This window comes from Amaranthus tricolor, chromosome 7, assembly GCF_026212465.1.
Source record: "Amaranthus tricolor cultivar Red isolate AtriRed21 chromosome 7, ASM2621246v1, whole genome shotgun sequence".
NCBI classification, from domain to species: domain Eukaryota; kingdom Viridiplantae; phylum Streptophyta; class Magnoliopsida; order Caryophyllales; family Amaranthaceae; genus Amaranthus; species Amaranthus tricolor.
Genome location: NC_080053.1, coordinates 12,307,045 through 12,329,381, shown reverse-complemented (window position 1 = coordinate 12,329,381; position 22,337 = coordinate 12,307,045). Strand labels below are relative to the sequence as shown.

At 33.8% G+C, this 22,337-nt stretch overlaps 1 protein-coding gene across 1 annotated transcript; it reads right to left on the bottom strand.

Moving 5' to 3' along the window:
* Window positions 1-7,775: 7,775 nt before the first annotated feature.
* On the bottom strand, window positions 7,776-19,538 carry LOC130818757 (beta-ketoacyl-[acyl-carrier-protein] synthase III, chloroplastic-like). The gene is made up of 8 exons (XM_057684954.1): window positions 19,056-19,538; window positions 18,667-18,815; window positions 17,695-17,831; window positions 11,562-11,667; window positions 11,361-11,479; window positions 10,820-10,884; window positions 9,450-9,672; window positions 7,776-8,364 (listed from the first exon to the last, which is right to left on the bottom strand). Exons 1-8 carry the CDS (start codon window positions 19,247-19,249, stop codon window positions 8,143-8,145), a joined length of 1,215 nt encoding a protein of 404 aa, XP_057540937.1. The 5' UTR covers window positions 19,250-19,538; the 3' UTR covers window positions 7,776-8,142.
* Between the last annotated feature and the right edge of the window lie 2,799 nt (window positions 19,539-22,337).

The window sequence follows — 22,337 nt, the reverse complement described above, 5'->3', positions numbered from 1 at the left end:
CATTGCTCCCTAGCAATGATGCCATATTGATCAGTGTTTCTTAGATCGTTACTAGGTCGCAATGGTCAAACTCATTCATACTACCCTAGTCTCTTAATCATAGCTAGTATAAGTGGCAAGTTAGAGCTCAGTCCATAGGGAGCTATCAATAGTTTGAATACTATCTTAGTGATCTAGGTCTACAAGGAATTTAGGCTAGGGGATTAAGGTTGGTGAATCAAAGACTAATAATAATGAAGATAACAAGCAAGATAACATAACTAAGACTTCAACTATTCTAGGTTATCTAGTTCACAAGTGGATAGATTAGAGATTGGTAGTCGTTAAACATTTAGTGCGATAGTTTGATAACCAAGTAGGATCAGCACTTAGCCTCTTAAGCTTAGTGTTGCACACTTGACAATAGTGGGTAATGACTAATTGCATAACTATGATGTTGGGTGACCACCATCTACCTATCCTTCCAAGGTTTAGTAGAGGGTCTAATGACTTGTAGCCTCTAAGTAATTAGTACATTAGGAATAGACCCCACTAGTCATGGTTATGGGTGAAATGTGCTACTAGCCAATTGTTTGAAAGGTGTAAGTCTCAATCTAAATAAAACTCGAAATCCTTTCTACTTAGAGCACTTCATACTCTAGCATTGAATAGTCAATCCTAGCCTAAGATCCAACTACATTTAACCATCCATCAAGCGTACAAAGTGAACATGAAGCCCCTAGTCCTAAAAAGGATCGAAACTACTCATTCATAATTAAATTACTCATGTAAATAGACATGTTTCACTTAAACATGATTATTTTAAGCGAGAAAAGTAAAAAACTAGGAAAATGAGAAAGATGACAACTACTAGAATTAAACATAAAACAAGCAAGACATATAGCTCATAGCATCAAATTCAAGTATTAAAATCATCAAATAACAAATAACAAGAAATTGAAGAGAAAAGAGATACAAACGAAGATGTAAGAACATCAATTAGTATAAGCTTCTTGCTTTTTTGAATCTTTCTCATTTAGTAGAAGCTTCTTCTTGCTTTTTTGAATCTTTGAAGCCTATTTTTCATAGACACATCTCTATTTCTTCAATACCCAATATAACTATTAATACTATTAATTATTACAACTCAATTGCAAGAGAAAGATTTAAACTAACTAAGATATAAAAGTCTAAACTACTACTTCTCACTCTACGATTTTATTTCTCCGGTTCTCCCTTTAAAAAAATAAAAAATATGGAGTACAAGAGATCCTTGACTTGCTCCCCAAGTCCTTTTTTCTTTATAGACAATCCAAACCACATTGAATCTAATGCATGCAAGTATGAGGATTTAGGAAGGATTAGTCCCTAAGTGGATGAAGGCCAAAAGGGATACAAAAATATGGCAAGAGGTTGCTTTACCCAATAGACAAAAAAGTCAAAGTGGGAGCCAAATGGAGAAAGTGGTGTATTTTTCTCCAGAATAAAGCAGTCTGCATGGACTTGGTTCGCCCGGATGGTCGGGCGAGTTTAGCTAACACTTCGTTTTTCCCTCAGTACTTGGTTTCTTCCTTGATCATCTTCTTACGAAGAGGTATTCTTTGTTTTCATTCCTTTTCTTTCTATAGAGATCTTGCTATGATAGCATGTCAAGCTGTCTACATTCTAATCTAAATATATCGAGCTTGTGATGCCCTTTGTTATGATCTATTTTGGTTAGTTCTTAGCTTTGCATAATTACGCCCTTTTGTTTTGAGGTGTCCATCTCCCTCTCATTTGTAAATAAATTTTTGTTTTGCCAAGAATTTCTTGGTTTGTTGTTGTTTTGAATTTCTTCATAAATAACAAAATCTTTATTTGACAAAATAATAAAATTAATTTTCCGCCAAAATTAGTAAAAATTAGTTATGCTCAATTCCCAGGTGTATTTGCGTGGAAAGCCAAGAGGAAAAGCAGTGGCCTACTAAATTGGTTATATAGAAAATCATAATGCGAAAATAAAGATTGATTTGGGTTTTCAATACTTGGTTTGTATTAAATTATCAATGAAAGGAACACCTTTATTTATACAAGATATAAGGACTAAAATAAGGAAACAAACTATTACGAAATATTAAACTTAAGGAAACTAAATCACAATAATATAAAATATAAAATATAATATTATACTAATATTCTACTTTCCTATACTCCCTAAGTTTGGTCTTGGGATCATCGAGACCGAACTTGCCAAAAATATTCTTAAATGCTTTAGAGCCAATTGCCTTGAATAGAAAATCTGCTAGTTGATCTTCTGATTTTACAAAGGACATTTTGATAATCTTTTATGCGAATTTTTCATAATTGATTTTCAAATTTTCGGATTTAGATAAAAGGTCATGAAATAAAAAAAGTTGGCTTATTTTATTATTTGGGTCAAAGACTTGGACGTTGGGTTTGTGGGTTTTATAAGAAGGGATATTTAGTAAGATCTGGGAGGGAGATTTGAGGCGTGGGTCATGAATTAGTAATTTGGATAGGTTTTCTTTTTGAATTTTTGGCTTTTGTCTTTTGTGTGTACAAAAGCAAGTATATGAAATGTTTCCTGTTGCTCTAAATACATCACATTCTTTCTCAATTACCACTTACTTACTCTGAGATTTGAAATTTGCTTTCCCAAATTAATTCTCTACTATTAAGGGCTCCTCCAAATTTGCTGTTTGAATTTCGGCCACTACTGTCTGAACTCCGGTGGTGGATACTATTTTTGCCCAGTATTTTTTGCCCCTCATTTTTCTTGTTTCTTTCTGTATTTCTCTCATTAGAATTAAGTCCCTTCTTCTCATTATTTTCGGCCTTCAACTCAGCATAATTGTAGTGGTAGTAGAATCAGTGACACCTAGCAAAGTACCCGTACCTTCGTTTAGAATTTTTCAGTTTTCTTTTAAAGATCTTGGTTTTGGTTTGTGTTTCCTGGTTTTTGATTTTTTGAGGGATTAAATCCCGATGATGTCTTTTCTACCATATTTCTCCCCCGCGCGACCTCACGCTAAATGGTCTCATCAACCGGAGGTAGCTGAACTGGTCCGAGAATGAAGTGGATTCTTGTCCATAAATCTCGAGCGGAGGTAGTGTAGTCAAGAAAATATTCTACAAGGTCTTGGTCGATATTGTTGATGATCTATGAGATCACCATGCAATCATTCTAGACCCATTGTGGATTTGTGGTGGATGGAAAAATGGTGGTGATATGACTGAGCCTCCCCCGATCATTGATTTTTATTTTCATTTGTGTACACCACGTGGTGTAATTTTGAGAAAATTTGAAATGATTAAGACAAATTATCAACAAAATGAACCAAATAAGATAAGTTTCAACTTATTTCCAAAAGTAAGCGTGAAATTCCCAAATTATCAACTAAAATAAGAAAACAAAATATTACGAAATATTAAACTTGAGGAAACCAAATCACAATAATATAAAATATAATATTATATTAATATTCTTCTTTCCTACTGGTTATGCTCAGTTCTCGCGCTTATTTGTATGAAAAGCCGGGATGGACTATGAAATCATTTCTACACCCATCTATTTGAGTGTATCCAACTTGGTGAACGTCGGAAAATTTGAAAAAATTAAGATTATTTAACAACTTTATTCAAAAAACAAGCTTAATTCAAACTTTATTCCCAAAATAAGCGTCCATGCCTCCAAACCTAGGCTTGGTGTATACTCGCACTTACTAACAGCGAAATGAAAGAAATGGTCAAAAATTTTGTCCAGGGTCAAGTCGCTGTTACTAACAGCGACTTAATGTTTGACTGGTCAAACACAATGTCGCTGTTACTAACAACGACTTCATGCGTTCTAAATTTCTGCTGAAGCTCCTTCTTCCTCATTTCACTTTACTTCGTTGAGAGCCCTAATAACCTACGAAAATCTCCTTCTTCTTTCCACCATTAAAATCAACTTCAATCCTTCAATTAATCTCATCAAATTTCAAGTTTGTACTACCAATTAGTTCCATCATCTTACTACATTCACTTCAAGTAATAACTTTTTTGTTTTTTTTTTTCGAAAATTTAGGGTTTATATTTGTTCATGAAGTTTCAATTAAATGCAGGTTCATAAACTTGCAAATTACTACTCTTTGGTGATCTACAGCTTATTAAGGTACCTTTTTATTATAAATTTTTTAGTTTTTTTTGTTGTTTAAAAGTATGTTATTTAAAGTATTCGTTTATACTTAAACTCTATAAATATGTCAAATGTACTTGTTATTTGCTATGATTTTCATAATGTGGTTGTTTGTTCATGAATTTAATGTAGAATATGTTTAAATTTAATGTAGAGAATATTTGAATGCAAACCCTAATTTTGAACAATGTACTTGCTTTCTTATGAACTTGATGGTGATGTTGGTTTTTTACGTATTGTTGTAGAAATGGCTTCATTTCGTGTGACTGTTGTATGTTTTTGCAATGGTTCAATTCAATCAAGTAGTACCAATGTTAAGTATGTAGGGGGAAGACGTAAACTGTTTGCATGCAACTCAAACATGGATTTGAATGAATTTAAACATCTTATATGCTCTAAGATTGACATTGACACTACAAGAAGTACTGTTAATGTAAGTTTTAAGTACAATATGAGTGGAGAATTGTTAGCTCTTCCGGTTGAGGATGAGGAGGCTATAGATGCAATGTGGGAGTATTCAAAGTCTACCTCTATTCCTTCTTTAGAGTTATATGTAGAAGAGGTACCCCTAGGGAATCAAGATGTCAATGTTGTAGAAACAAATGCATTCCTGAATGTTACTTCTTCTGCTCCTTCTCATACGCCCTTCCCTACCCAAAGAAATTCAAAATCCCATTATGCCATCTTTCTCTTCTCCTTCTAATGAACCCAATCAATTTCAAATTCAAGTCTCAAATAATGATACTTTTAACTTAGAAGATACAAATGAGCCTTGGGGTGATGTTAATAGTGAGAGTAATGAATTCGTTGAAGCCCCTTCTGAAGACGATGTGGGTGTTGACGAGGAGGCTGTAGCTAATGACATGAGCTTAGGCAACATTCTAACAATCATTGCTCCTACACCTTATGCACTAGTTCCCCCTCTAGATGAACACGTTGAGGACAACTCTTGGAGGTCTTGGGCTTGTGATACAACCTACACCAAAGAAGAAGAGTTTCAAAAGGGTATGATGTTTGATAACAAGGATGCGTTGTTGGATACTATTAGATTGTATCATATTCGTAGGAACGTTGAGTACCGAACTGAAACTTCAAATCAAACCGTGCTCACGTTGAAGTGTAAGAAATGGTGTGCTTGGAAGTTTAGGGCTACGTTGAGCTCCTATTCACCTGTATGGGAGATTGTTACATATAAAGGGAAGCATGGGGGTTGTGTATTAAGTACTGAAAATGTGTCAGCTAGACATATTCATTTGACATCTTCTGTGATTAATAATCTTATTAAAAATTGTGTTGCTGAAGACCCATCAATTAAGGTCTCTGTGGTGCGACAAATGGTGAAAGACCAATTTGGTGTCGAAGTGACCTATAAGCGGGCATGGTGTGCTAAACAGCAAGCCCTTCTCTCCATCTATGGGACATGGGAAGATTCTTATCCTCTTCTTCCACGCTTCTTAAAAGCAATGCAAGTTTCTAACCCCAGGACTGTAGTTGAGTGGTTCTTTAAGGAAGATAATGATGTTGGTGTATACGTCCGTCCTAGTATTAGAACTTTTCAACGTGTGTTCTGGGCTTTTAATCAGATAGACATGTGGGCATTCTAACAACCATGGAGGAGCCGGAATGGCAACCTCTGAATGCCCATCATAGGTTTTGTTTGTGACATTTGTTAAGTAACTTCAACCGTCAAATGGGTAATGTGAAGCTGATGAAGATGTATGGAAGGACTGCAGAGCAAAGACAACCACATAAGATCATCGAGTGATTGAAGATTATTGGTGTTGCTAATCAGAAGCTCTTTTTTGGATTGATCAAGTTGGTGATATGTGTAAATGGTCAATATGTCATGATGGAGGGTATAGGTATGGTGTTACTAATACCAACTTAGCCGAAGTATTCAATAACGTGATGAAGGATGTACATTTCTTGCCTATAAGGCTATAACTACTCTTGTGGAGTTCACCTTCTACCGTGTTAATGTTTATTTTGTTAAAAGACGCGAGAATGCAAATGCATGGCTAATTGGGGGAAGTAAGTACACTTCACACGCCACAAGATTTATTACCCGTAACACTGAGAAGGCAAACTTCCATGAGATCGTCGCATTTGACTACAGACGAGGCCTTTTTCAAGTTAAGACTGGACGTGGTAATAGAGGATCCGCTAAGGGTGGTAAAATACAAATTGTGGATTTGAGAGAAATGAAATGCACTTGTAACAAACCCTCCATATATCACTTACCTTGTTCTCATGTTCTTGCAGTATGTATTTAAAGATACTTATTGTATGAGCGTTTTGTGGACTCTTGCTACACTACCCAGAGCTATGTAAATACATATAAATCTATATTCATGTTGTTGATTGATAAGAGGTCATGGCCTCAATACACCGGTGTTGAGGTGATACACGATCCAGATCACATTCGTGGACTAGGAATACCTAAGTAAAGGAGGATCACCAACGAGATGGACGAAGGATCAAGGAGAAGCAACGCTTGTCGATGGTGTGGTAGTGAAGGTCAAAAAACTAGAACTTGCACGCCAAGGTAAACAGTATTTGTATTTGAGTATATAAACATAAAGACTATGAAACAAATAAATAACACAAGTAAACAATTTGAGTATTTCTTAAGTATTTTTACGTATAATCATAACTACAACTTAGTTATTGTTGAATTGCAGTAAAGATGGATGCAGCAGCTCCAGGCCCTCGAGACCCTAGTGTACTGACAATACAGGCGGATCATTAGAGCAGTTTACTATGGGATGTCCAGGTTAGTGAACTTAGTATTTTGAATGTATATGCCTTTATACTTTAACTTTATGCTAATATAATCTTTGCGTTTAGGTGTCCGACGTGGAGACCATATACACCAGGCATCCCGACTCTGCTCCGTGGGCCATTGACGCACGGATTAGCATTAGTATACTGTTTGTATATATTGAACATTAGTGACATTTTGTATATATTGAACATTTGTACATATTCAATATTTGTAACATTTGGACTTGTGTATAATTTGTAATATATATGTAGATGTATATATTTTTATCGTATTATCACACGTTTATTATGAATGAAATGATGTTAAGTACTCAGAGTTTTCGGCGATGAATCATTCCGCCAAGAATGCAGTAGGAATTTAATCAAAAACAAACAGATAATCATTCAAATAGGGAAAATGCTCTCGAAAATTCAATAAAATTTTTGGATACAATGAAGTAGGGAGATGATGAAGTTATTTATAAAACATAATAACAACAGCTATTTTCAACTTCATAACGACTATTTTTCAATTTTACAACGGTTAGTTTAAATCATACAAAAAGATCAACAAAAGTCAAACCAGGTCAAGGGATATGTCGCTGTTAGTAACAGCGACATTATGTTTGACCAGTCAAACATTAGGTCGCTGTTATTAACAGCGACTTGACCCTGGACAAAATTTTTGACCATTTCTTTCATTTCGCTGTTAGTAAGTCGAGTATACACCAAGCTTGGGTTTTGAAGGCACGGACGTTTATTTTGGGAATAAAATTTGAACGAAGCTTGTTTTTTGAATAAAGTTGTTAAATAATCTTATACTATGAAGACACATACAGTTCTTTTACACCAAAACTGCCTTCCAGAAAAGACTAGTTCAATAATTTTATCAAGACGAATGTACAACACAAATCGGTTTAAAATACAAGGTCTAACAGAATCTCACCTGAAAATAAATTAAAAGGAAAGAAAAAAAACTATGAAGAACAATTTTTATTTTGCTGGGTGAGAATAAATTCAGCTAATGTAGAAAATAGAGTTTACAGAAGTCGAAGAAAGGTAATACAAATATAACACACCAGAAATTGCAGCGATTGAATCATGTATACCGGGGGAAGTGGGATTCTTTGAGTACCGACTGCAGGTATTTAAACACCATTTCCACGAATCCCTTCTTCCCCCTTTAGCTTGAATGATTAGATATATAGCGAAATCTTTTCGTCTTAACCCCATCTCAAAATGGCCGAACCCCACGTAAGACCAGCACCAAATCCAGAAGCTGCAATGATATGTCCAGGTTTCACTTTTCCCCCTCGAATGGCTTCATCTAATGCCAAGGGGATTGATGCAGCACTAGTGTTGCCATAATTTGCCAAATTTGAAATTACGCGATCTGAAGGAACCTCTAGACGTGTTGCAACAGCATCGATTATCCTCTGGTTTGCCTGCACTTGCAGTTTTTGGGCATCAAAATGTATGGTAAATAAAGAATTGTTCAACATTCATTGTTTCACACCAATGGAGTCGTAAATAAAGGAAACAAATTGATTGAACTAGTTAACACAAGTTCACAACAAGAGGGCGGTTCGGGGGAAAATGACAAGAGGGCAATCAAATTAGGAGTCGAGGCTGGTATTCACTTTGCAGGATATGTACAGACAAGGCATAGGCAAAGCCAAGATTTTGAATTTGGGAGGCCAAATTATCGATATACTAGCAAATTATTTGCCATATAAAAACTAGAGGTGTTCATAACAGATCAGATGACCCGAAATTTACCTGACATTGTAGCCGAATCAGATTTGACTCGACTTCAAAAATGATTTACAATTATGTAAAAACAATATGAACACAAAATTCGATTTAAACAAACTCGAACACCTAACCCAAAATCAACCTGATGACCCGAATGAACACCTCTAATAAATCTAGTTAAGCTATGAAAATTTTAAAATCATATATACTGAAATGAATTGAATCATTGCAAAAATTATATTTAACAAATGGAGTTGAAGTTTCCCTATAATTATCCTTTTTGGAAAAACTAAGTATTTTTGACTCCATATATTTGCCTAGTAAGTCCCCAAAAAAAACACTATTAAAATTAAGATATAGCAAAAATAAAAACACAAATTAAAAAGGATGAATGTAAAATTATGAAAGATAAAGAGTAATAACATTATAATATAAATTTATTAGTCTATAAAAAAATAGAAGTTTTACTTAAAGTTTGATCCCTTAACCTTAGACTTCAAATGTGTTACTCCAACCATTGACCTATAGTAATTTTTGATATATTTATACACTCTTTAAACTATATATCATATTACAAAGGATCACATTTTCAGCAAGGGGGGCCGGGCCTCCCCCGACCTCCCCATGTGGCTTTGTCTATGAGACAAGGGTTATCCACTTTGCATGATACGTTCAAAAAAGTTAAGAGAAGTTCTCAAGGTCAGATAAACTGTTTCTTCGGAGAAGCATGAAAGAACAAAGTCCAAAGATATTATTGGTGAATCTTTGCAAATACCTGATGTAATAGTAACCAATCAATATCGAAACCACTGAGACCTGCCTTTTGAAGTGCGGTCTCAATTGACTGGGGTACACATCGGACGGCAAACCGAAATACCTCTTTTCCATTCATGCTAATACGTGAATAAGAGGTGGGCCTTGGAGGGAAACCATTCACAGCACCATTTCCACCCATTGCTGCATCCGTTTCATCATGCCGCAGAGATGCATTCAAATGCCTGCATGTACAAGTACTCAAAAATTATGACTGGCAGAGCCATCAAATACAGTCCCAATCACGACAGCTCAGTATAGATCCTGTTGTCGAGAGGCTCGGACGATGTTTCACAGGCTCAACTATATCCAAATTCCAAACCAAGCTATTCTCTCCACGAGATATCATAGCAACATCATCCCAACCGACACTAAGAAAAAAATTGATCACAGACCCTTGTACTTGATCACTAGTGGAACATTCCTAATCTCCATTGCACTCAATCTTACTTCTTACTATAGGTCTAATGTTAAAACCAATCACTAGCCATTAATTTCAGCATATTTTCCACATTTGATAGATGTTTTCACAAATATAATGAATTTTATCCAGGGGCGAATTTAGTATGGTTCAATGGGCTCAGCTCAGCCCATACTCAATTCCAAAAAAAAATTTTACAGTATTGAAAAAAAGAATAACAATACTAATTGCATTTTGCAGCGGAGTGGTAAAAGACTTGGTATTTCTTACCATTGGTCCAAGGATCATTTCCTCACATGCTTGTTTTTACCTCCCTTTATTTATTTATTTATTATTTATTTTTTTGTCTTTTTAATCGCTTTTCCTCTGTTTTATCCTTAATTTTTTTCCATTTTTTCTCCTTTCTTTTCCTATCCACTACTGACTTCCCCTTTCTCTTAGTTGTGAAAAACTAGAAATTTGTAAGGTTAAAAAAATTCTTTGAAGTTTTAAACTACTCTAAATTGTTTAATTAGCAATTACTTGATATGTATAATTAATTAAGTTAATATGATTTGAACAATTGCAATGTGAGATTTAAATTGAGTTTTGAACTTTCAATTGAGATATAATTTATTTTTGTCAGATTATGGGTATTTGCACTTATAAATTTTATTTTAAAGTGTGAATGTAGTACTTTACAATTCATTTTATTATTAAATTGCAAATCAATTTGTTATTTGTGCTAGGAAAATTGAAATTTTAGACTCTTGATTTAGTAGATTCTGAACCCATAGGAAAAAAATTATGGCACCACCACTGCTTATCAAACATTTTTAAACGGTCTAAGCATTTAATATGTCTAGGCAACCAGAGGCCATTACTCAAAGACTCCAAGATCAAATCCAGTCCAATGACATTCAAATACATACCTTGCACCCTCACCGTCGCTATGGAAGTCAAACGCAAACAGCCCGTCATCCTCACCGTCACAGGCCTGATCAGAATTAATTACCAAAATGGAATTTTGAGCATGTGAAGAACTTCTTTGTAAACGTTGAAACACAAACCATGAACAAGAGGAGAATAGACATAGAAATTAGCTCGAAGTTGATATACAACATTTACTTAAACTAGAAGACGAAAAGGATGAGTTCTTTTGCATGTGAATATGTACAGTTTAATTTTCACAAGTGCAGTTGCGTAAAAGAGTTCAAGATCATTGTCGATTAAAATATTTTAAATCATACGTAAAAAATAGTTCAAGTCAAGAGTCAGTGCAACAGTAGATGCCAATCTGTTCAGTACATTCAGAAAATGCCTTGATTTAACTCAACAATAAACTCATCGCCTTTTCCTTTTATTAAGTGTCAACGAAAATAATATTACAGCCATCTCGCAAAAAATCCATCTAAAAGACAAAAATATAATCAAGGAAAGTACGGAGAAGATGCAAAAGAATTGATAACGTACCTGCAAAACAACAGCACCAGCAGCATCACCAAAAAGAATGCAAGTCCCTCTATCCGTCCAATCTATAAAACGAGATAGAGCATCTGCACCTATAACTAGTACATTATTAAACCCACCACCTGCAATTAGAGAAGATTATTATCTTTTGTAACAGTAAGGGATAATGAAATTTTACTTGAGTAAAGAAATCAAAGTCACTACCCCTTACGTGACAAGCAGCAGACACCAAACCCAGCATAAATCCACTGCAAGCTGCAGTAATATCATAAGCCAAAGGATTTCGGCTACATCCTAGAGCTCTTTGAACCTGATTATAGAATAGTTCAATGATTGAAGAGGATGCACAAGCCATAGAAGAAAAAGGAAATGTCTGAACTCTACGGATTCACGAGTTAAACCTGGTTTTTTGTTTTTTGAAAGAGTTAAAACTTTTGTTGATACCACTACTACTGGTATATGAACCAATTGAGAATGTTAATATGCATGAGATGCACAAACATGTGCATGGGCGCATACACGGGTGCATGTAATTTAGTTAGCTCTAAGCTAGTTAGGGCACATACAATAGATAAAAATGAATAAATTAGGAGGTATATGTAGATGATTATTAAATTTGATTTTCTCTATAGTTGAATTTAGATAAGGCGAAATAAAGTGATATCTTTGTTGGCAACGATTTTCCACGTTGATTTGCTTTGGTTAATGTAATTAATACTTAAACCCATATGAGTAGGATTAAAGCTATTGACATTGTTGTGGGCATTGTTGTTGTAAGCTAAGTAGGATTTTATGTCGTTGGCCCAGTGTAGCAAGGGAAACTTTTTCTAAAGGGATTTCTCTTGGTTTGTGCTGTTCTACCTTTTTTCTTTGTTTTTTAATTCTGATTGTAATAGAATTGTTTTAGGTAGTTTCTGGTATTAGTAGATGATAAATGTAAATTCCAAGATACAGATTAAGATTGATATTATCGGGTTTAGTAGGTTTTAACCAGAAGCTGATATTCCTAGTTAAAAAGTGAGAAAGATTCCTTTTTCAACCCGTTACGAGATTAGGAGAGCTTCCAATTCAAATCAAACCTTTGTGAGTTAGGAATTAGGTGTTATTGATGATAAGAAAAGCTAAGCATTTTAAATGGTTTTATATGAAATATAAATGTTTAGAAAGCCAATTTCCTATCACTTGGTGTTATACAAAGTAAATGAATCCATATCTATTCTCATGCTCTTGTTAAGCATGACATTCACAAGATGATTTCACGCTTTTCACTAGCCGAGCAGGATCATGATTTCTTTGAAGAAGCCAAGTGGCAAATTTAGACCAAAGATGCAGGAGAGAGCGAATGTGTGCATGTTTGAGCGTTTCAAAAGTATTTCGCATCGACTTGGGTAGAGATTTTTTGTGGATAAGCTCTCAAGTTATTCATTTCACATTATTAAATTTGTCTTGAATAAATTAGGAATAAATTAGGATGGAAAGGATGATAATTTGTTTCATGATGAACACGTGATACGACTGTTTTTCCTCTGTTTGCTTTCATTTATGCCTAATGTGAGGTATTTGGTCTAGATTCAGAGCGAATCTGGGTTTTGAATTTCCGAAGTGGAAAATTTGTTTGTTAAACTGACAAAAACAAGGTCCATTTGTTAAGAAGTTCGTTTGTTCTTGGCTCATAATAGAACATGGAGCAGTAGTTTTCATCTGGGTTATTGTTAACTTGTTTGACCGAAAATAATTGACATAGCAGCAGTGAGTTTGGATATGCTTTGTTGGTGAATTTGCAAATTGTTTAGGGTGATGGATTAAGTGAATGCATTTTTGATCATCCTGGCATCATCGAACGGTAGCCACACTTATCACTAGAATTACTGGACTAGGATTCGTGTGAATATGAAAGGTATTGTTGTTTGAGGATTGAGAACTATTGTATAGGTTTACTCCATGTAATCTAAGTCAATCTTAACCTTGGCGGACTTTAACACCTAAGCAATTGAATAATATCTCTCAAAGTCTCAACGTTGCACTCACCAAAAGAATAAGGATTCTGAACTAAGTAGATTCCATCTCAAATCTCTGTGAAAATTGCTCTGAACTAAGTAGATTCTGAACTAAACATTTTTGGAGATATTTCTACCTCTTCAATTTCCATAAACTCGTGCTCAACTTCTACAATCAGTGTTCATTAACCGACACTCAAACAGTTTCAATCTAAACAGCATGAGTGACTCGTACTCCCTTTCAATATTCATGTCCTGTCGTGTACACTGAAGTCCAAACAAACACTTGATAACAACTCAAACTTCATACAAACAATATTCAAGTAGATGTTTTTGCCAAGGATTTTATCAAAATTTAAACCGATCCAAGGATTGTCCATTACATACTCATATTTTGCCTCCAAACAATCCACAATCTCATTCATGGTGCACACAATTAAGAGCAAATGTTTACACACAAGACGATATAGCTAAGTGGATTATTGTATAAGTTCACTCCTTGTACTCTAAAGTCACTCTATAACTGACCTTGTGGGACTGCCCAACACCTTATCAATTGGACAATATCTCTCAATGCTTCACCCACACTAAAATCTATCATTTTAGCAAGTACTAGCTTCCCTCACAAAAAGAACAAGGTTTTGAAGTAACCCCTCTGAATATTCCATCTCAAAATATCCGTAGGTTTAATCTAATACAAATTCTAACTAGAATAGAACATAATTCTCAATTCCTAATTACATAGCAATCATAACACTAGCTTAAGTAGAGGATACTAAGTTTAATCTAATTTAAAAACTAAGCCTAATCAAATTAAAATCCTAAGCTTAAGCTAATTAGAACATAAACTTATGATTCTAATCTAACAAGGATAGCTCATCCATTCTACACGTTTCCATGTTGTCTTCAAAGTGTCTGAATGCTAAGACAATCTAGGCATCGATTCATCATCCTCCACAAACTTGTAATGTTTCTCTCTTTCCTTCTGTTGTACACACATGAACTCACTCGATTCTTTATTTTTTAGTAAACTTTACCTAAACATTGAACGTACCACCAATATCCACTATGTCGGACTTAGACCTCTTGCAAGTTGCACTTATGTGAAAGTTGTTGCACTTAAAGCATTGTTAATCACATTGTCTAGCAATATCAATCAAATTAGTGATTTGTATGTTAAATTGTGATATTTGAAGACATGCCTCCAAAAAAGCATTATGGGCATTTGGTTGGAAAACAGCTATAAATACGAATGATCACATGATGAGAAAATGGCATATTATAAGAGACATCTTCAATAATTCTAACTAAGATGAAGAAAATATAATAGGTTTCATTGTGACTATGAGGCAATACATTATATACAAGTACATATCCATGGGCACCGACATGGACATGTGCAAGTTCGTAACTTATTTAGTTCTAAGCTAGTTAGATATTCTTATCTTTGTCCTAGTGCAATAAGGGAAGCTTTTCCAATTAAGATCTTTCTTTCTTTATGTTTTTTTTTTTTTTGAAGAGATTCCTTTCTTTATTGTAGTTTTAAATTAAATATAATTAGTGTTGTGTTTTTCGAGTATATTTAGTTATATTAAATCTTAAAGCTTTGTGCTTTTTATGTTTCTAAGTGTATATAGGCAGTCTTTAGTGGATGAATGTATTATTTGAAAGTCCATGTTAAGATAGAGGTTATTCAGTTGATTAAGCTTTTAGCGAGAAGTTGAAATTAATTGTTGACTATTGAAAAAAAAGTCTTATTTTTCGATTCAATTTGAGATTGGGAGCAATGTGCAAAACACCGTCATCATCGCATTGCGACCACAACAAAGCTGGAAATAGTTGTGAATACATTCTTAACGACCTTAAAAGCTGTTTCACGACTATTAGAGCGGTCGCGACAAAAGCTAAAATTTTGCCTATGATTAGGAAAGATTCCAATTTCAAATCAACCCTTTATGGGTTAAAGTGTTATGTGTAACAAGCAACGCTAAGAATTTTATGAGTTTTTTTACAAATTAAAAGTGTTTAGACACCAATTTTCGATCACTTTGTTTTATATGAAGCAATACTACATACCTAAATCTTGTGCTCGTTTTCAGCACGAACTTTGTAACAAAAATTTATGCTTTAAAAGGTTGATACGGTTCACCTTTCCAAGCATTCATCTCAACTATTTTCCGCTACTCAAAATTTACAAAGGTCACTTATTTCTAGTTTTGGTTTGTTGTTGAATTAAGTAAAAACATTAAGATGAGTATTGTGGCTACAACGAAAATAAAAACTTGTTTTATGATTAGAATTAGATCATAAATGCAACAAGCATGAGGTACAATTCTAGTTGGTTGATTTTTGTCTTAATTGAATTTCAACAATACTTGCTTTATATTCTAAGCTTTCTTCATCTAAAATTAACTTGTTCATGCCTCCAAATTCCAGCCAAATACCTTTTCAATATAATAAACCTATGAAGCCTCTAGAAACAATGACCAATATTAAATTACCAAAGGTGATTCTGTAAGGTTTATGCCTCACACATAATAAGACATGCACATGCACATCCTCCTTATCAATAGAGACACACACATATGGAGGCTATTTTTAAAAGCAAGATACACAAATATTAACAAAAATATATAACTTAATAGATTTTGTTCCTTGTGAAAAATTTCGAGACATTAGATCTACAACGGAGGCAATTCATCTTATGAAACAAATGATAGAGTACTATGGAGCTAGAAAAAGATTTTGCACATGGTTTTATTGACTTGGTAAAAGCATACCGCAACGTGCCACGGGATGTACTTTATGGGCAATGACAAAGGATATTCCTAAGAAATACATTAACATAGAGCAAGATAGGTATCGAGAAGAAAAGACGTATGTTAGGACACAAAGAGGGGAAACAGAGGATTTTCCAATCGCAATTGGCTTTTATTAAGGCTTGGCCCTAAGCCCTTTTCTTTCTTATGCGGTCCTAAATGAGATAACTTGATCTATAAGGAGACATGTCCACATCATGTTGTTTGCTAATGACATTGTTTTGGTACATGAGACTAAAGAGGGGGTAAATGCTAATTTAAAACGATGGAAGCAAGAGTTGAAGTCAAGAGATATCAAATTAAGTTGGAGCAACAATGAGTACATGGAGTGCAACTATAGCACAAATGAGATAACGAGAGGTACTATAAAGCTAGAAGAGAAAGAAATCGCTCCAAGTGTATGCTTTAAATACCTTGAGTACATATTTCAAAGTAATTGAGGCATCCAACTAAATGTGACCCATAGAATTAAGTGTGGGTGAAAAAAATAGAGAGTGGCTACTGGAATATTATGTGATTTGGTAATAGTGCAAAATACGATTTTGGTAACGGTCGAGAAACGGATTTTGCGGCCAATACGTGCGGCCTATGTTTCGATCGCGGTAAACTCAAAAAACTTAGAATATGATCGCGACAATGGTGATGCCGTGCACTATAGATTAGTGTGCCGTTAAATAGGGCACATTTTTATCGAGACCATTAGACCACCGCTAGAGGTGTTCATTCAGATCATCGGTTCAAGTTCAGGTTACGTATTTCGAGTCAATTTGAAATTGGGTTTTGCGTCCATATTATTTTTTACATCACTGTAAATCGTTTTTGAAGTTTGGTCAAATAAGGTTTACTTACAAGGTCGGGTAAATTTTGGGTCATGGGGTCTTATTTTAACACCTTTAACCACCGCTATTATATGGATCAAAATGTTGGGCTTTTAGAAAAAGATATAGTAGAAAAATGGATGTAGCGGAAATGCAAATGTTTTGATGGATGAGTGGGCTTACCTTAAGGGATAGAATTCAAAAGAAAGATATATGAAAGGGTTTAAGAGTTGCAAATATTAAGGAAAAAAAGAAAGAAAATCAATTAAGATGGTTTTGCGCATGTGCAAAGATGGGATATTAGCAAACCGGTTAGGAAGATAAAAAGCCAGAGCTGGGGAGAGTTAAAAAGAGGGTGAGAAAGATTAAAGATAACTTAGAGGACTGGAGCGGAAAAAGATATGAAAGATCTAGACTTACAAATTGAGATGGCAGAAATCACAATGAACGGAGAAGAAAAATCTGTGTGGACGACTATTGGAACTGATATATTGGTTCATGTAGCCGTCGAGCAGACCCTAATCTTTTACAATTAAGACTTTAGCATAGTTGTTATTGTGGTATTGGAATCATGATTCCACCTTATAAATTGTCTCATACCAAAGGTTCTAGCCTCATACGAGTGAGTGTGGAGGCGGGTGGGGGTGATGGTTGGGGAACTTTAAGAAGCCATAAGAATTAATTCAAAAGTACGAAAAGATACCTGAGGAGCACTACCGAAGAGGTCCTCCCCAGTAGAAGTGCACATCAAAACAAGGTCAACATCATCAGGTTGAATGTTGGCCATCTCCAAAGCATTCCTTGCGGCATCAGTAGCTAAGCCTATCAAACTATCTTCACCTGTAATAAAGCAACAAATCTCAAAATTCAGAATGATGTTCACACAAGGCAAACAACTCTATAGGAGGTGTAGACTGAGAACCATAATCCATGGCTAAAAGTAGGTTTGACTTAAAGCATATCCAGTGTTAAAAATGCTTAAACCAATGCAAAATCTGGCTATATATTTAGGTTCAAGCACAACTATAACATTCAAATCATGCATACACGAAATAGAAAGCTTGGTGCACAAAGCGCGGGGAAGGTTATCACTAAAGAGGTGTAATGTAGGCAAACATAACCCTACAATTCTACAAGAAGCTACTTCATAACTCAAACCCAAGACCTTTCTGACACATAGTGAATTGATGCACTAAAACAAAGCAAGTAAATATCGATAGACAAACCATGGAAGTCCACCTGAACACTAAATACACAACACAGGCTTATGAAGATCTTTTTAAGCTTTAAAAGTTGTCATGGATTAACAACATACAATAAATCTACAACTTTCTAAAAAATTTATAGGAAAAACTACCAAAAATAATACAACATTTAGCTTATTTTCTTACAATAATACTAAATTTTGATTAACCATGAATAATACCAACTTATGGGGTGTTTTCCTATAATATACCTAACATGTTAAAAATCAAACTAAAACTATAGGAGAATATACGATAAAAAAATTTGGTAAATTAGTTAATAAACTAAAGTTGGTATTATACTATGAAAAAACTTCCTAAGTTGGTATTATTCATGGTTAATCAAAAGTTGGTATTATTATAGGGAAATTAACGAAAGGTTGTATTATTCACGGTAATTTTTTCAAATTTATATACAAGGATAATCTAACCTGAAAGTACACGCCTTTTGCGAATCCCAGTGCGAGTAGATATCCATTCATCTGAAGTTTCTACCATTTTAGAAAGGTCATCATTGGAGATCACCAATTTCGGTACACTCGAACCACAACCAACTAGCTTGCAACCTCTATTTACTAGCCTACAAATAATCGTCCATAGCATCGAAATACAATAGAAGTTGCAAAGAATTAAAAAATACGTCTACAATCTATTTACTAGCCAAAATATATATCAGATAATCATTGTTCAAACATCTCATATTGCAATAAACAGTACTTAAGATCCTGCCTCAAAATCACATTGAGAAATGTACATAAGTAACATAACCAATGTGCACTCAAATGAATGAAACATACAAATTAATAAAGAATAGAAATACCTAGAAACTCTTGATTCAACAGCAGTAGGAACAGCATATTTATCAGCACCTTCATTGGAGGAGCAAAAAACCCAATTGCTAAAACCCGGATGGGAACGAGACCCAGATCCATTAAAAGCTATAGAAGGAGAAATCCTATTCTTGAGAGTAGAAGGTAAAGAAGGCGAGAAAAAGGCAGCATATGCACTCGCCATTGTTGGTGTATCAGTAAAAGAAAATGAAAACGCAGACTATAATTGAATAAGAAAGAACAAAAAACAGATAAAAATGGAGAAATGTCAATTAGCTGGGAAAGAAATGAATGATCAAAATTAGAGAATTGACAAAACCCATTACAGAGAAAGATGGAATAGAGCGAAAATGGAGATTGGTGTTAAAAATTGGTATTCATGAGTGTTGTTCTTGGTAACATCGGAATTTTGATAATAAATATAAAAAGGGGTGGAGTGTTGTATTGTTTGGAGGGGATCGGGTGAGCTGTTTATAACTGTGTTTCGTATTCATTTGTTGCCCATGTAATAAATACTCCTCTTTTTAATATGTGTCCCATTTTTTTTTATGGTCAAGTCACCTTAATTATTCCTTTTTTAATTTTGGTATGGATTTTTGACTTTTATGCCCATTTTCAATTATACCCTCCATTATCCATACTAATTTTCTTCCCTTACATTAAAAAACCCATAATATCACCCTATTTTCTACCCTTAAAGTCCTACTTTTGACTCTCCTTAAAATCCGTGAAAAGTTAAATGGGACTCCTAAGGTGAGTAGACTACTTTGTCCTTTTGATTTTGCGAGAAATATAGTGTTATTGAAAAAAAAATGAATATTGGTAATAAATAAAAAGAGAAGATAAATTGTGTTGATGAAATTAAAAGAAAATGATAAATTATTATCTAAAAATAAAAATGATGTAAAATAATTGTAATGGACGGAAATAGCAATTATTGTAAAATAAATAGCCGGAGGAAGAATATTTGATTAGACTTGTCAAATAAAATTTATTTTAATAGTTTAAAATTGGGTGCATATTAAAATGATGTGAAGAAATTCCATATAAAACTTTATGGGGTTGTTCAGCTCAAATTCATTTCTTATGCAAGTTAGAATTGTTTTTTTAAACGTGCTACGCACTAAGAGGACAATTATCTATGATTGTTCAATCTAAGATATACCAATTTATAATCGAATTATGTAAGAATTTTTATTTTTTTTTTGGTAATTTTAGATGCAAGGTAAAAAAAAATAAGATATGATGTGCAGATTTCAAAGAGACTCAAATAAATCAATAATAAAGGGTGTAAGAGATTAACAAGGAAAAAAACAAAAATCATTATAGAATATTATTCTGAATTATGAATTATTCCAATAAACCTCAATCTGTATTAAATAATTATCGATTAGAAAAGGACTTATTGTATTTTATACTCAAACAATTAAATCTAAAGTCAATCAAAAAATAAACTCTAAGTTAATGTACTAAAAGATCTACTAAACAATCTGTCATGGACATGAGATAATTCATATAAAATCTAGCTTACAATCGAAGGCAATACATGGTAAATAAACATAAATTATATCTAAATTTGTAAAACTACTCAATTATAAAATAAATCCTATTAAATTAACGACCTTCAACCCTATAATTACAAAATAAGAAAACGGTAAAAGTGGACATTTAAGAAACAAACGAAATAACGTTATCAAAGAAAGCAGCTCTTTAAAATTATAAGGGGTATGTCAAATGTCATAATAAATACCGTGAAAAAATAGGTGACACCAAGGGGCTTTGCTTACAAGATTGTTCAAGGTTACAAAAAGATAAAAAAAAAAAAAAAATGGCAAAACGAAAAAAAAATCCCTAAATGCATACAAAAACAAGGAATTAACAAAGTCTGAAGATCTGAACACTCGATTAGGTAATGGGTAATCCGCTCGACTAGGTCTTGGGTTAATGAGTTATCCGCCTTCATGGAGCATCGATACTTGACCCAAGATTATTGATTTATCAAACTAGTTTTGGGTCTATTTTCGGTCCTTTTTTACCCTTTTGTCTCTCATTTACCTGCAAAGCATGTGGAGACATTAAAAACTCCAACCAAGTATACAACGCAATAGAAAGGTAGGAAAAAGCGTGAAAAACATCAATCAAACACAACAATAAGGGAAATAATATGTAATAATTACCATTTGATGTTATCAAATCCTTCAATCCTTCAAACTTTTATCGCATAACACCCAGTGGTCATTTGACACTTGAGCTAACTCATTTGTATACGATGTGTAACAACCTCCATCAATCTCCCCATTATTTAGAATAATCGATCTCAAATACTTAAACTTGGTCGTACTTGTAACCACATCTTCTGTAATGGTAACCTCTTGATCATCCACTCGGTCTGTATTATTATAATTGCACCTTAAATATTTAGTTTTCATACGAATTATATGCAACTTATTGTCTTCTCAAATCGTCTTCCATTCCTCTAATTTAGTATTTGCCTCCCCTCTAGTTTTTGCGACAAGCACAATATCATCAGCGAATATCATGCACCAAAGCATAGTTTCCCAAATAGATTTGGAAAACTCATGCATAAATTATAGGTCATAATGATAGAAGGAAAGAGCTTAGTGTTAATCCATAATATAAAGTTACTCTAACTGAGAAAGATTTTGTAATCCCGAAGGTATTCGATCCTCCTTCATATATGTATTGTATTGCTTCAATATGGCTTCTTGAATTTCCCTTAGTCTCAAGGTTTTCCTAGATTATGCATCTTGATATGTTATCAAAAGTCTTTTCCAAATCTATAAACATTATTTGCAAATTTTTTTTCTACTCCTTATATTTTTCCATCATTCTTACATATAAATAGCCTCAATGGTTGATCACCCGGACATGAAACCAAATTAATGTTCCTTAATCACCACCTCTTATCTAATTCTCCTATATGCTTCCTCCGTTCCATTATACTTGATACATTTGACTTTTACGCAATTCAATGTGTTATTTTATTCATTTATATATTAAACTATACACATTTAAAAATTATAAAAAGTTAGTATTAAGAAAGTATGCGATTAAACGATACAAACAAGATGAACTATGACTATATTTTTTCTTAGACATTAGCTGTAATATATAAAATAAGCTTGAACGATAAATAGTGTTCATAACCAAAAAGTAGTAAGTATTTCAAAATAAAAAAAGTATCACTCTATTCTACAATTTTCTTATATAGCTGATGAATTTAATTCCTTTATAATTCTCGCATATTTGTG